This window comes from Narcine bancroftii, chromosome 2, assembly GCF_036971445.1.
Source record: "Narcine bancroftii isolate sNarBan1 chromosome 2, sNarBan1.hap1, whole genome shotgun sequence".
In the NCBI taxonomy this organism is placed as follows: domain Eukaryota; kingdom Metazoa; phylum Chordata; class Chondrichthyes; order Torpediniformes; family Narcinidae; genus Narcine; species Narcine bancroftii.
The window spans coordinates 193969672-193983559 of NC_091470.1; the positions used below are offsets into that span (position 1 = coordinate 193969672).

General features: G+C 38.3%; 1 protein-coding gene across 1 annotated transcript in view; it reads right to left on the reverse strand.

The window, feature by feature from the left end:
• The window catches only part of LOC138753046 (zonadhesin-like), a 113985-nt gene that overhangs the window by 47136 nt on the left and 52961 nt on the right, over window positions 1-13888 (reverse strand). The window contains 2 exon segments of the mRNA XM_069915639.1: window positions 971-1148; window positions 2491-2738. Of these exon segments, the coding sequence (XP_069771740.1) occupies window positions 971-1148; window positions 2491-2738 (426 nt within the window).

The window sequence follows — 13888 nt, forward strand, 5'->3', positions numbered from 1 at the left end:
CACACCCTCACCACTCTCCATGTGAAGAGGTTCTCCCTAAACTTTTCCCCTTTCACCCTTAACCCATATCCTTTGGTTTGTATCTCACTTGTCCTCAGTGGGAGAAGCCAACCCACATTTACTCTGTCTGTCCCCCTCATAATTTTAAGTACCTTGATCAAATCTCCCCTCATTCTTCTACACTCCAGGGAATAAAGTCCAAACCTGTTTAACCTTTCCCTGTAACTCAGTTCCTGAAATCCCGGCAGCATCCTCCCACCCTTGAAAAACATACCAGGGTCATAGATTAATTGGGCATATTTGGGCGGCATGGGCTTGTGGGACGGAAGGGCCTGCTACCGTGCTGCAGTGTCATCATTTGGGGGGTACAGTCTGTACCGGGTGACACCATCAAAGGGGGCGACACCAAAAGGACTGCCTATAAAGTTTTTGTGCTGTGTTTCAACAGAAATGCATTCTTTTTTATAAAAATATCCCCGTCTTCATTAGAACAAAAACATATTTTGTCAGCCCTGCTGACATGTATCAATATACAAGGCTAACATTTGATGCTCCTTTACTTTTTGAACCTTCTAATGTGCTCCGTCCGGGTCAGAGCTGTCATTATGACCCAATGACAACAAGGCTTCGAATCACGTGGTTCCATCCGCATGCGCCCATCAGCAAGCACTGTTGCTTTTGTTGCTGCTGGTGTTTTTACAGTCACTGCTTTTGTCAAATGTTCTGGGGTTTTAGCTACAATATTGTGGTTGTTAGTGTTTGTGAACTGAGATCAGTAACATTTTGGAGAATGAAGTAGGAATTAAAGAAGGAGAAAAATCAAAAAATTGTTTCTGCTTTGTTACTCAGTCACGGATAAGGTACACGGTGGGGGAGGGGGGCGGGGGGTAGAGGTGACACGATGAGTTGTTACCGCACCAGGTGACATCAACCCTTGCTCCTCCCCTCCACTCCCACCCCCAGACCTTACCGCAGAGGCCGCAGAGGTGTCCCATGTAGGAGGAGGGAACGGAGACGTCCACGTGATGGTTCCCGTCATAGCGCACCCACAGGCCAAACTCTGACTCCAGCGCAACATAGCCCCCACTCATCTGTACATGCAGCCGGCCTTCCAGCGAGATCGGGGTGGCCGCCTTCCGTCCGTCCACCTACAAGACAGACCAGAAGGTGGAGATCATAGAGTTCTCCAATAAAGAAGCAGGCTCCTTGGCTCATCGTACCTACCATAATGGTTGACACCATGTAAAAGTCCAGCCCCCTCCCACACAATCGTTGGCCCCAAAACTGGTAATTTCCATACACTGTATGCAAGGACATTGTTTGACTTGCTGAGTTTCTCCAGCATTGTGTTTTCATGTGGAATATTGTGGTCACCTCATTACAGGCAGGATGTGGAAACTGTGGAGAGGGAGCAGAGGAGATTCACCAGGACGTTGCCTGGATTGGGAAACATGAGGCAAGCTTAGCAGAGCAAGGACTTTTCTCTTTGGAGTGCAGAAGGATGAGAGGAGATGATAGAGTTCGATGAGATTCTGAGAGGATGGCCAGTGCCTGTTTACCAGGGCAGCAATACATCAGAGGACGTCTGTACAAAGTGAAGGGAGGGAAGTTTAGGGAAGACATTAGGGGTAAGTTTTTTTTTTATTTTTATACACAGAGTTGTGGGGGCCTGGAATGCCTTGTGATGGTGGAGTATGGAACATTAGGGGCATTTAAGAGACCCTTAGACAGGCACATGGATGGAAGGAAAATAGAGGGTTACGGGATAGGGAGGGTTTAGGTACACAGAATATGGGTCAGCACAACATTGAGGGCTGAAGAGCCTGTCCTCTAATGTTCCATGTTCCCCTCAGGCAGAAGATACAGGAGCCTGAAAACCAGCTCCTCCAGGTTCAAGAACAGTCTCTTTCCAACAGCGATCAAGGCCACGGTAACAAGAGACCTAGTCCCACACCACATTGGACTGTCTGCACGACTCCAATGTTGCTGTGAAGATTCAACATCGTCCTTTTGTACTTATTTTCTCTTTTGATTAAGTTTACTTTTATAGATTTTCTTTCCAAGTAGCAGTAGCAGGAGTTCGTACCTCATTCATTAAAATTAAAACCATTGACTTGGTCACTATTATAAGGGGAACATGAGGGGGAATCTCTTCACACAGAGAGTGGTGGGGGTGGGGAACCAGCTGAAGTGGTGAATGGGGGCTCAATTTTAGCATTTAGAAGAATTTGGACAGGTACATGGATGGGAGGGGGGATGGCTGGGGGAAAGTCGATAGGATTAGGCAGAAAAATGGTTTGGCACAGACTAGAAGGGCCAAGGGGTCCTTTATCTGTGCTGTAACGTCCTATGGTGTATGTGGGGTCTTGCTTTGCACTCAAGGGCCACCGCTATCAATGGCGGACAAACTCTTGGACGTTATGGAGCAGTGTAGCGGGAGTGGAAGGGATGCATATAGACAAGTCGGCCTCCAACCCTCGAGATACTCACGATGACCCGTCGTTTCTTCTCCAGGGTGACGCGGTGCCCGTACACCTCCACATGGATGGCCTTGATGTAGGACACTCTCGTGCTCTGGCCCCGATGCTCATTGCTGGTCTCCACCTTGAAGTCAGTGAGGTCAGGGGAGGGGTGGCAGAGCTTGGTGAACATGTAGGTGCAGTTCCCCATGAAGTTGTAGTGGACCTCGTCAAACATCCTGTAATGCGGGTCCCCAGAGGCACTGCACGTTCCGTGGCCTGCAGTCAGAATGTCGGGACAGGGCTCAGTACAACCACCCGAGCTATATTGGGCAGTGAGGCCAGTACCTCTCGATGGTCAACCCTCCCTTAATTGGTACATTATTTTGTTTTAAATGTAGACGTACAGCCTGGTAACAGACCCTTCCGGCTCACAACCCCATGCTGCCCAATTACACCCAATTAACCTACAACGTTTCAAACGGTGGGAGCAAACTGGAGCCCATGGGCAAAAGCCACGCAGACACAGGAAGAACATACAGACAGCACGGGATTAGAACCCCGGTCCCGACCGCTGGCATTGTAACAGTATTGCGCTAACTGTGCTGGCTACAAGAATACACTAAAATGTAACAGAATCAGGATTTATTGTCACAAACACGTGTCACAAAATTCACTGCCTCCACCTCGAAGGTGGAGAATTACCATGTGGTTCAGGAACCTTGCTGTTGACATCTCTCCGTCCATCATAGTGCCCAACCCTCCTAGTGGCAGTTGTTGCCTCCCCTGTTTCTAACCCCAATGTTGATCTGTCTCTCATTTCGACCTCAGCTTCTTCTTTCTTCCAGATTTCCAGGAAGAACTAAATATTCTCCTGTATCTCTTCACGCGGCTTGTCTGCAGAATTCCAATTACAGCTTTTGGATTCTTCTAAGTACACTGGAAGCCAGACTTAACGCAAATGCGAATATAACATGATGAGTCATTAGACTTGGGCACCACCGGGCTGTGGCTAGGAGCAGGGTCTTCGGGCTGCCGCTGGGAGTGGGGACAGTTGGATTACTAAAAATTAATTTCTGTTTTAATTTCAACTGTAACTACCACAATTAATTGAAGCCCCGATTTAGCGTGACCCGAATTTTTTGGCAATGAGATTTTTTTGGACCTGAACCATCGCATTATAATGGAATCCACTGTAAGGTACATTTTGTTTTGGTTCTTTAGTCAAACTTCTTTGTTTGCTGCCCTGTCCTTATATAATCCCTTAACAAGGTCTACAGATGCGCCATTGACAGCATCCTGTCAAAGTGTGTCGCCATGTGGGATGGGAACTCCCCCCACCTGTGTCCGTGAGAAACCATACCTCAGACCATCATGCAAAGCCCTCTTTCCTCCCCTCCATTGACTCAGTCTGCCCGGGTAAAGCAGCCAACACATTGAAAGATTCATCCCGCCCCGGCCACACTCTCGTCGGGAAGATTCAACAGTGCGAGTCTCACAGGGCCACAGGGTTAGCCTGATGCTGTTACATCACCAGCGACCCAGCTTTGAATCTGCTGCTATCTCTGAGGAGTTTGTACATTCTCAACGTCTCTGGGTTTCTCCCACCCTCTAAAACCGTGCAGGATTTGTAGGTTAATTGGTGGCACGGGCCAGACAGGACCTGTTACCATGCTGTATGTCTAAATTAAATTAAATTAGCACCCCCCTCCTCCACGAGATTCAAGGACACTCCCCTCCCCGTTATCATAGAACAATACAGGCCGAGGAGTCACGTGATGGAGTAGTGGCCGGTCGGGGAACTCCAGCCCTCTCCGGAAAAGTTTAAAAAAAAAACACAAAACACAAAGGCACAAACACAAAAATTAAAATAAAGTGAAAGTAAAGATGGGAAGAAAATGGCAGCGAAGAAAGAAAAGTCGAAAGCAACGGGAGGAAGAGAAGAAGAAAAGACATCGGAAGAAGAAGGTGAAGGCCTTACCTGTCCGAGGAGGCCCGACGCGGAGAGAGAATCCCGCTAGCTCAGGTCAGTCGAAGTCCCGAGCTCGGGACTACAAAAATGTCTCGCGGAGCCAAGCAAAAGTGCGCAACCGCGCATGCGCGACTCCTCACGGATGCGCGATGCGCGACTCCTCACGCATGCGCGATGCGCGACTCCTCACGCATGCGCGATGCGCGACTCCTCACGCATGCGCGATGCGCGACTCCTCACGCATGCGCGATGCGCGACTCCTCACGCATGCGCGATGCGCGACTCCTCACGCATGCGCGATGCGCGACTCCTCACGCATGCGCGATGCGCGACTCCTCACGCATGCGCAATGCGCATGACAAAAAAAACACTGACGGGAGAGGAGACCAGCTGAGGAGTCGATCTCCACAGCTGAGAATGACAGCCACAGCACAACAACAAGAAGAGAACATAGAAAACAACGAGAACAAGAAAGATGAGAGTAAAAAGAAATCAAGGAAACAACAGATGACCAACCCAGAGGAAGAAGAAGAAGAACATAGAGAAATGGAAGGGCAAGACAATGGATATATTTTTTTTAAAGAATATATGGAATCAGTAAAAGAATGGCAATCACAAGAATTTAGTGAAATAAAAAGAAGAATTAAAAGTACAGAAGAAAAAATGAATAGATTAGAGATGGTCATGTCAGATATAGGAAAAAGAGTGGACAAGGTGGAAGAACGTGAAACAGCTGTAGAAATGAAAGTAGAGGACTTAAAAGAGAAATTAGAAGAATCTAATAAAAAAGTTAAAGAGGCACAAGAGCTGTTAGCTCAGAAGATAGATATAATGGAAAACTATAATAGAAGAAATAATATAAAGATAGTGGGCCTTAAGGAAGATGAAGAAGGCAAGAATATGAGAGAATTTATAAAAGATTGGATCCCCAGGGTCCTAGGAAGACCAGAATTACAGGAAGAAATGGAAATAGAAAGAGCACATAGAACATTAGCCCCTAAACCACAGCCACAACAAAAACCAAGATCCATTTTAGTAAAATTCCTAAGATATACAAAAGAGAAAATATATTGGAGAAAGCAATGAAAAAAATAAGAGAAGACAAAAAGCCACTGGAATACCAAGGTCAAAAAATTTTTTTCTATCCAGACATAAGTTTTGAACTCCGGAAGAAGAGAAAGGAGTTTAATAGAGCAAAAGCGATCCTATGGAAAAAAGGATATAAATTTATATTAAAGTACCCAGCGATACTTAAAATAGTTATTCCAGGGCAGCAAAACAGACTATTCTGGGATCCGGAGGAAGCACGAAAATTTGCAGAACTACAAAACAGACAGAGAGATGAAGACATGTAACGAGAGCAAAAATGACCACGAACTATATGTATGTATGTATATGAGTGTATCCGTATTTAAAAGAAAATATATAGAGTATCGATAAGAATTAATACGGGAAAGAAAGGGAAGAGAGGAAGTAAGGAGGGAATTAAGAGAGTGACCTTTGTTATATATGAAAATTTAAATCTTTTCTGGGGGGGGGGGGCTGGGTGGGGGAGGAGTTACGGTCACTGCAAAATCAGTTGACGCTTGCAAGTGAATTCGCAAATCCAAATGGAGAGGGGAGATGTGGTTGCCCGACAAGGGATAAAGGGCAACTCAGGAAGGGGAGGGGATAGTGGGGTTAAAGAAATTTTAGATAGGAGAATAAGGGAAATGTTTGATGTTTTAGAAATGTTGTCTTACAAAGTGTTCAAAACAAGAAGGCAGAAATGGATAAGAAGGAAAGGTGATGATGAGGAAACGGAAAGGAAAGATAAACAAAGTATGAAATGGCTATGTTGAAATATATGACTTTAAATATTAACGGAATACGTAACCAAATCAAAAGGAAGAAACTGCTAAATTTACTGAAAAAAGAAAAAATTGATATAGCATTCGTGCAAGAGACACATTTAACTGAAATGGAGCACAAGAAATTAAAGAGAGATTAGATAGGACATGTAACAACAGCGTCATATAATTCAAAAGCTAGAGGAGTAGCTATATTAATCAGTAAAAATGTACCAATTAAAATAGAAGAGGAAATAATAGATCCAGCAGGGAGATATGTAATGATAAAATGTCAGATATATTCGGAGTTTTGGAATTTACTCAATGTAAATTCACCTAATGAAGAAGATCAAAAATTTATGCAAGATATTTTTTTGAAGATAGTAGAGACGCAAGGGAACATACTAATAGGAGCAGATTTCAACCTTAATTTGGATTCGAAGATGGATAAAACAGGGAAAAAAATTAACAGAAAGAACAAAGTAACCAAATTTATAATTAAATCGATGCAAGAAATGCAACTTTTGGATATATGGAGGAAACAACACCCAAAGGAAAAGGAATATTCATATTATTCGGGTAGACATAAAACATACTCAAGAATAGACCTATTCCTGTTATCAGCTCGCATGCAAGACAGAGTAAGAAAAACAGAATATAAAGCTAGAATATTATTGGACTACAATCAGGAAACAGAGCAGTTGGAAAGGGAAATAGTAAATATAGAAAAAGAATTAGCAATGAAGGAAGACACAACTAAAAGAAGATAAAAAAATAAAATATGAAACACTACAAACATATAAGGTGGAGAAGAACATAATGAAGACAAAACAGAAATATTATGAACTAGGGGAAAAAACGCAAAAAATTCTAGCGTGGCAGCTTAAGACAGAACAAGCTAAGAGAATGGTATTGGCATTAAGGAAAAAAGACAAGCAAATCACATATAATCCAACGGACATTAATGACAACTTCAGAGAATTCTACGAACAATTATACCAAACTGAAAACGAAGGGAAAGAAGACAAAATAGATGAATTTTTAACTAAAATTGAAGTACCAAAATTACAAATAGAGGAACAAAATAAATTAACAGAACCATTTGAAATAGTAGAAATACAAGAGATAATAAAAAAACTACCGAATTTTAAAACACCAGGAGAGGATGGATTCCCAATAGAACTCTATAAAACATTTAAAGATTTATTAATTCCTCTCCTCCTGGAAGTAATCAACCAGATTGATAAAACACAAAGCTTACCAGATTCATGCAAAACAGCAATAATTACAGTAATACCAAAGACAGGGAAAGATCCACTCGCACCAGCGTCATAGACCAATATCTTTACTTAACACAGATTATAAGATAATAGCTAAACTAATAGCAAACAGATTAGCCGACTATGTACCAAAAATAGTAAATCTAGACCAAACTGGATTTATTAAAAAAAAGACGAACAACAGACAATATTTGTAAATTTATTAATTTAATTCATGCAGTAGAAGGAATACTATCGGACCATTCACCCTTAATATTGACAGTAAAGTTAGAGGACATCCCTCCAAGAATGTATAGATGGAGATTAAACCCCATGTTACTTAAAAGGCAGGATTTTAGAGAATTTATTGAAAAACAAATTAAAATGTATTTTGAAATAAATACGGAATCATAAAAATAAGTTTATACTATGGGATGCAATGAAAGCATTCATTAGAGGGCAAATAATAAGTTATGTAACCAAGATGAAGAAGGACTATAATCAGGAAACAGAGCAGTTGGAAAGGGAAATAGTAAATATAGAAAAAGAATTAGTAATGAAGGAAGATATTACTAAAAGAAGAGAATTGGCAGATAAAAAAATAAAATATGAAACACTACAAACATACAAGGTGGAGAAAAATATAATGAAGACAAAACAGAAATATTATGAACTAGGTGAAAAAATGCACAAAATCCTAGCATGGCAGCTTAAGACAGAACAAGCTAAGAAAATGGTATTGGCATCAAGGAAAAAAGACAAACAAATTACATATAATCCAAAAGAAATTAAGGAAAACTTTAGAGAATTCTATGAACAATTATACCGAACTGAAAACGAAGGGAAAGAAGGGAAAATAGATGAATTTCTGACTAAAATTGAACTACCAAAACTACAAATAGAGGAACAAAATAAATTAACAGAGCCATTTGGAATAGTAGAAATACAAGAGATAATAAAAAAATTACCAGAAATTGAAGGAATATGGAGAAGTGTCGGGATACAAGATTAACGCAAATAAAAGTGAAGCAATGCCAATGAATAATGCGGATTTCTCAAAATTTAAGAAAGAATCACCATTCAGATGGCAAATGCAAGCAATACGATACCTAGGTATACAAATAAATAAAAACCTCGGCCATCTATATAAACTTAATTATTATCCACTAATGAAAAAATTACAGGACGACTTAGAGCATTGGAAAGATTTACCACTAACACTAATAGGAAGTATAAACTGTATTAAAATGAACATTTTCCCAAGGATACAATACCTATTTCAGACATTGCCAATACACTTGACGGAGAAATTCTTCAAGGAGTTAAAGAAAATAACAAGGAAATTTTTAAGGGGGGAAAACGAGGATAGCACTCGATAAATTAACAAGGAGGCTTACAACTGCCAAACTTTAAAAATTATTATAGAGCAGCACAATTAAGATACCTATCAGATTTTTATCAAACAGGGGAAAATTCAGATTGGACTAGATTAGAACTAGATAAAATAGGGGAGAAGATACCTGAACATATATTATATAAATGGGATGAAAAATTGGTACAACGTAGGAATTCTCCAGTATTACATCATCTGCTCAATATTTGGAAGAAGATTCATGTAGAAAGGAATAAAACAAATTACCAATTACCAAAACTAATACTGACGCAAAATCAGCTAATCCCTTTTACAATAGATAACCTTTCCTTTAGAGAATTGGAGAAAAAAGGGATCAAAAGAACATCAACTTGATGTTTGTGGGTTTTATGGACCAGGAGTTTGTGGCTGGTCAGAATGTCATGCCATATTGTGAAAGGCCCAGGGGACCCTAAAACCCACAACCTCCTGCAATATAAATTCATCAAGAGAAATGGTTACTTAAACAAAAGTTACTTTTAATCATCTTTAAACATAAAAACAGGATCAAACTTTAACCTAACCAGGGGGGCGTGGCAAGATGGCGTAGAGTCTAGACGTGCAATCTCGACCTCTCTAGCCAGACTTTTAAATACCTGTTTTTTTTTAGCCCTTTGTTTTCAAGTTTAAATTTTTTAAATTTTAGTTTAAAGTATTAAGGAATTATTATGGCCATTAATGATAGAAAGACTAAAGACTAAAAAATTCAAAAGTTACATTTTCAAAGTGCTGAAGATTTGGGGCCTAGACGACTTGATACAACCCCAGGCTCAATCTCTTCATTGCCTAAATCCCAAAGATCGCCTGTGGGGGCTAAAAAAAATACCTATTGCTCACCAAATGAAGGATGGTACTGGAATTACCCATTCTCCGGAAGAAGGTGCATGTTCCCAAGAAGTGGACCCCGATTTGGAAAGCCTTTTGATTTCAATGGAGGAAGATGACTCCATTGTTGGAATTGCATCAGGTAGCATTTCAATCTGAAGAAATCGTTTTTCTTTGCGAATTGATGAGAAAACAACGAGATACGGGGGAAGACCAGCGGCGACCCCCTGAAGAAGTCGGGGTGCCGTCGCTGGGAGTCCAGACCCGCAGTAAAACTTGTAAAATGCCTTCTGTTGAGTTGCAGCAGGAGCTGCAGTTAACTTGTTCTGCCACTATATCAGATCGAGCAGAGCTGAGATTTACCAATTCACAGTGCATGCAATTAAATGTAGTTATTCAAGCTGTTATAAAACCTTTGTTGACATCTCAAATGAATGAAATGGTTCAAATGAATGCTGGTATAAGTTCAGAATTAAATATGGTTAAGACACGTGTGGATGCATCTTAAGAAGAATTTAAAAAACTTCAGACTGCCTTTTTGGACTGTAAACACAAGGTATTTCTAACAGAAAAAGCGTTGAAAGTGGAAAAATCAGTCATAGAATTGGGAGATTGTGAGAAGGAATTAGAAAGAAAAATAGATTATTTGGAAAATCAAAGCAGAAGGAATAATGTGAAAATTGTTGGTTTGCCAGAAGTTATAGAAGGACAAGATCTTCTTCGTTTTTTTAAAGAATGGATTCCGCAAATATTAGGGCAAGAATTTTTCTCTGGGGGATTGGAACCAGAAAGAGCCCATAGAGCTTTTAGAAGAATACCCTCAGCTGGTCAACCACCGAGACCGGTAATAATTCGATGTTTGAGTTATTTGGATAGAGAAGCAATACTTCAACTTGCAGTACAAAATGCGAGACAACGACAAACCCCATTATTGATTAAGAATAGCAGAGTCTTTTTTTTATCCTGATCTGATGTCATTCAACCTTGATGTCGATTCAATCCAGTTAAAGACGTTTTGTGGCATAAAGGTTATAAGTCTACTTTTCATTACCTTGTAGTGTTGAAGGTGTTTTACGGAGACTATCAATTTCAGTTTTTTGAGACTGATCATGAAGCAATGATTTTTGCTGATTCATTGCCAGATGTAAGAGGACAAAGACGTAGTCCACCATTATCTCCTAAAGAAAAATTTGGTTGCCCTGGAAATGGAAGAAATGGCAGAAATGGGAAAAAAGGGAATGGAAAGAGTCTACCTCCTTCTGAAATGGGATTTTCGAGATTGGAATCTTCTGGATGAAAAGAAGAATTTTCTTATTCTATATTTTCTTTTGTTATTATGATATTTTGATGTTATTGACTGTTTGGCTGGGGAGGGAGAGATTTGCATTAAGTTCTTTCCTCAGCCACAGGTGGGTGACCCACACCCAATTTTTGTTTAGGGATCGTGGCTACCTTTTGGTAGTTTTTTTTTGGGGGGGGGGGGATTTTCTTTTTTTTTCTTTATCATTCCATTTATTTATTTATTCTAGTTTTTAAATTTGTGATTTTTTTTATTGGAGGGCCTTATTTTTATTGGAGGGCCTTATTTGAGTTTTTATATAAAGATATTATTGGTATTTAGTAATAATAGTAGATATGTAAAAGTTGAGGTTTGCTACTTTTAATGTTCGAGGATTAAATAGTCCGATTAAACTTAAGCGAGTCTTGGCGTATATTAAGAAAATGAAAATTGATATTGCCTTTTTACAAGAAACACATTTGAATGTGAAAGGAAAGCGTTAAATTAAAAAGGGATTGGGTTGGGCATGTATATTCTTCTTCATTTAATTCAAGAGCTAAAGGTGAGGCAATTTTGATACATAAAAATTTATCTTTTGAATTACAATCAATGGAGGAAAAGGCAGGATGTATTCTTAAATTGAATTGTAAGATTTTTAGTGAATTTTGGACTTTACTTAATATTTATACTCCAAATGCAGATGATGAAATATTTATTTTGGATGCATTTTTATGTTTGGGTCAGGCTAATTATAATATTTTAGTAGGTGGTGATTTTAAATGTGTTTTGGAACCTTTATTAGATAAATCTCCGAAGTTAAAAAATCCAAGATGGCAATTCAGGTCCAAGCGTTGATGAAAGATCTTAATTTAGTAAATATTTGGAGACGTCTTAATCTGACAGAGAAAGATTTCTCCTTTTATTCATCTAGACATGAATAGTTTTCAAGGATTGACTTCTTTTTAGTATCAGCACATTTACAAGGGAAAATACAAGCGGAATATAAAAGTAGGGTGATTTCAGATCATTCTCTGTTATATTTTACATATGAAACTTCTGAGAAAATTCAAATAGCTTATCATTGGAGATTTAATACAATGTTGTTAAAAAATATGGAATTTATTGATTTTTTGAAAAAACGAATTTCTTTTGAAAGTAAGTTCTAATTCTGTTCAAAGTAAGTTTGTATTATGGGATGCTATGAAAGCCTATTTGAGAGGACAAATAATTAGTTATACTTCTAAAATAAAAACAAATCGATTAAATCAGAGTCTTGAATTAGAGAAACAGATCGATGAGTTAGAAAAGGAATTTCAGAAAGATACTACAGAAGATCAGAAAATAGAATTATCTGGGTTGAAAGTGAAATATATTACTCTGCAATCTTATCTATTTGAATGTGTGATTAATAGGACTAAACGGTATTATGAATGGGGCAGAGAAAGAACATAAGGTATTGGCGTGGCAACTAAAGGAAGAACAGATATCGAGGACTATTAATGCTGTTAGACAGAATTCTCTTATAAACCTCGTGAGATTAATGATGAATTTTATAAAAAGTTATATACATCTGAAGGAAAACAGGAAACTGGATCGATAGATTTTTAAAAAATCAGTTTACTGATATTAGAGGATGGAGATATACAGGAGTTAGATGAACCATTTACTGATTCGGAAATTAAAATGGCTATGCTGGAAATGCCAAACGGTAAATCGCCTGGTGATGATAGATTTTCGGTTGAATTTTATAAAATTTTTTATGATGATTTATCTGTAGTGTTTGGGGATGTATTACGTCAAGTTGGAGAACATTATAATTTACCTGAGTCTTGTTCTAGTGCTTTAATTACAGTAATTCCTAAAAAAGTTAGAGATCCTTTGAAAGTATCTCCATATAGACCAATTTCATTGTTAAATGTAGATTATTAAATAATAGCTAAAATATTAGCGAATAGATTGGCTAAATTTTTAACAGGTTTTATAGAGAATAGATATGCTTCAGATAACATTTTGCGCGTGATTAGTGATTAGTTTGATTAATAGATTTCGACTATCTTTAGATCATCTGATGGTGATATCCTTAGATGCAGAAAAAGCATTTGATAGAGTTGAATGGAATTTTTTGTTTAAAGTTTTGGAGAAATTTAAGTTTGGTCCTTCTTTTATTGGTTGGATTAGGGCTCTACATAGTAAACCGGTAGCTAGATTATTGACGAATGGTTTGATTTTGGAATCTTTTAAGTTAACTCGATCAACTCGTCAAGGTTGTCCTTTATCACCATCTTTGTTTGCGTTATTGATTGAACCTTTAGCACAGTTGATAAGACAAAATACACAGACAGGAGGTATGAAAGTTTTAGATGAGGAGTATAAAATTAATTTATTTGCTGATGATATATTGGTCTATTTAATAAACCCAGTTCAGTCACTTTTGCATTTGAAGGAATGTTTAATACAATATGGATGTCTTTCTGGATATAAAGTTAATTGGGAAAAAAGTGAAATATTACCAGTTTATAAGAATATTATTAATTTAAAGTGGACTGATCAAATTAAATATCTGGGTATAATTTTGAATGTTAATTATCAATCTTTATATAAATTAAATTATGCTCAGTTAATGAAAAAAATTAAAACTGATTTGATTAAATGGAAAGATTTACCTATTAATTTAATGGGAAGGATAAATACAATTAAGATGAATATTTTTCCGCATATACAATATTTGTTTCAATCTATTCCGTATTTACTTGATAAAATTTTTTTTTTGAGATTTAAATAAAATGGTTAGGAGTTTTTATGGAGGGGTAAATTTTCGAGAGTAGCTTTGTATAAATTAACTTGGAAATATGAG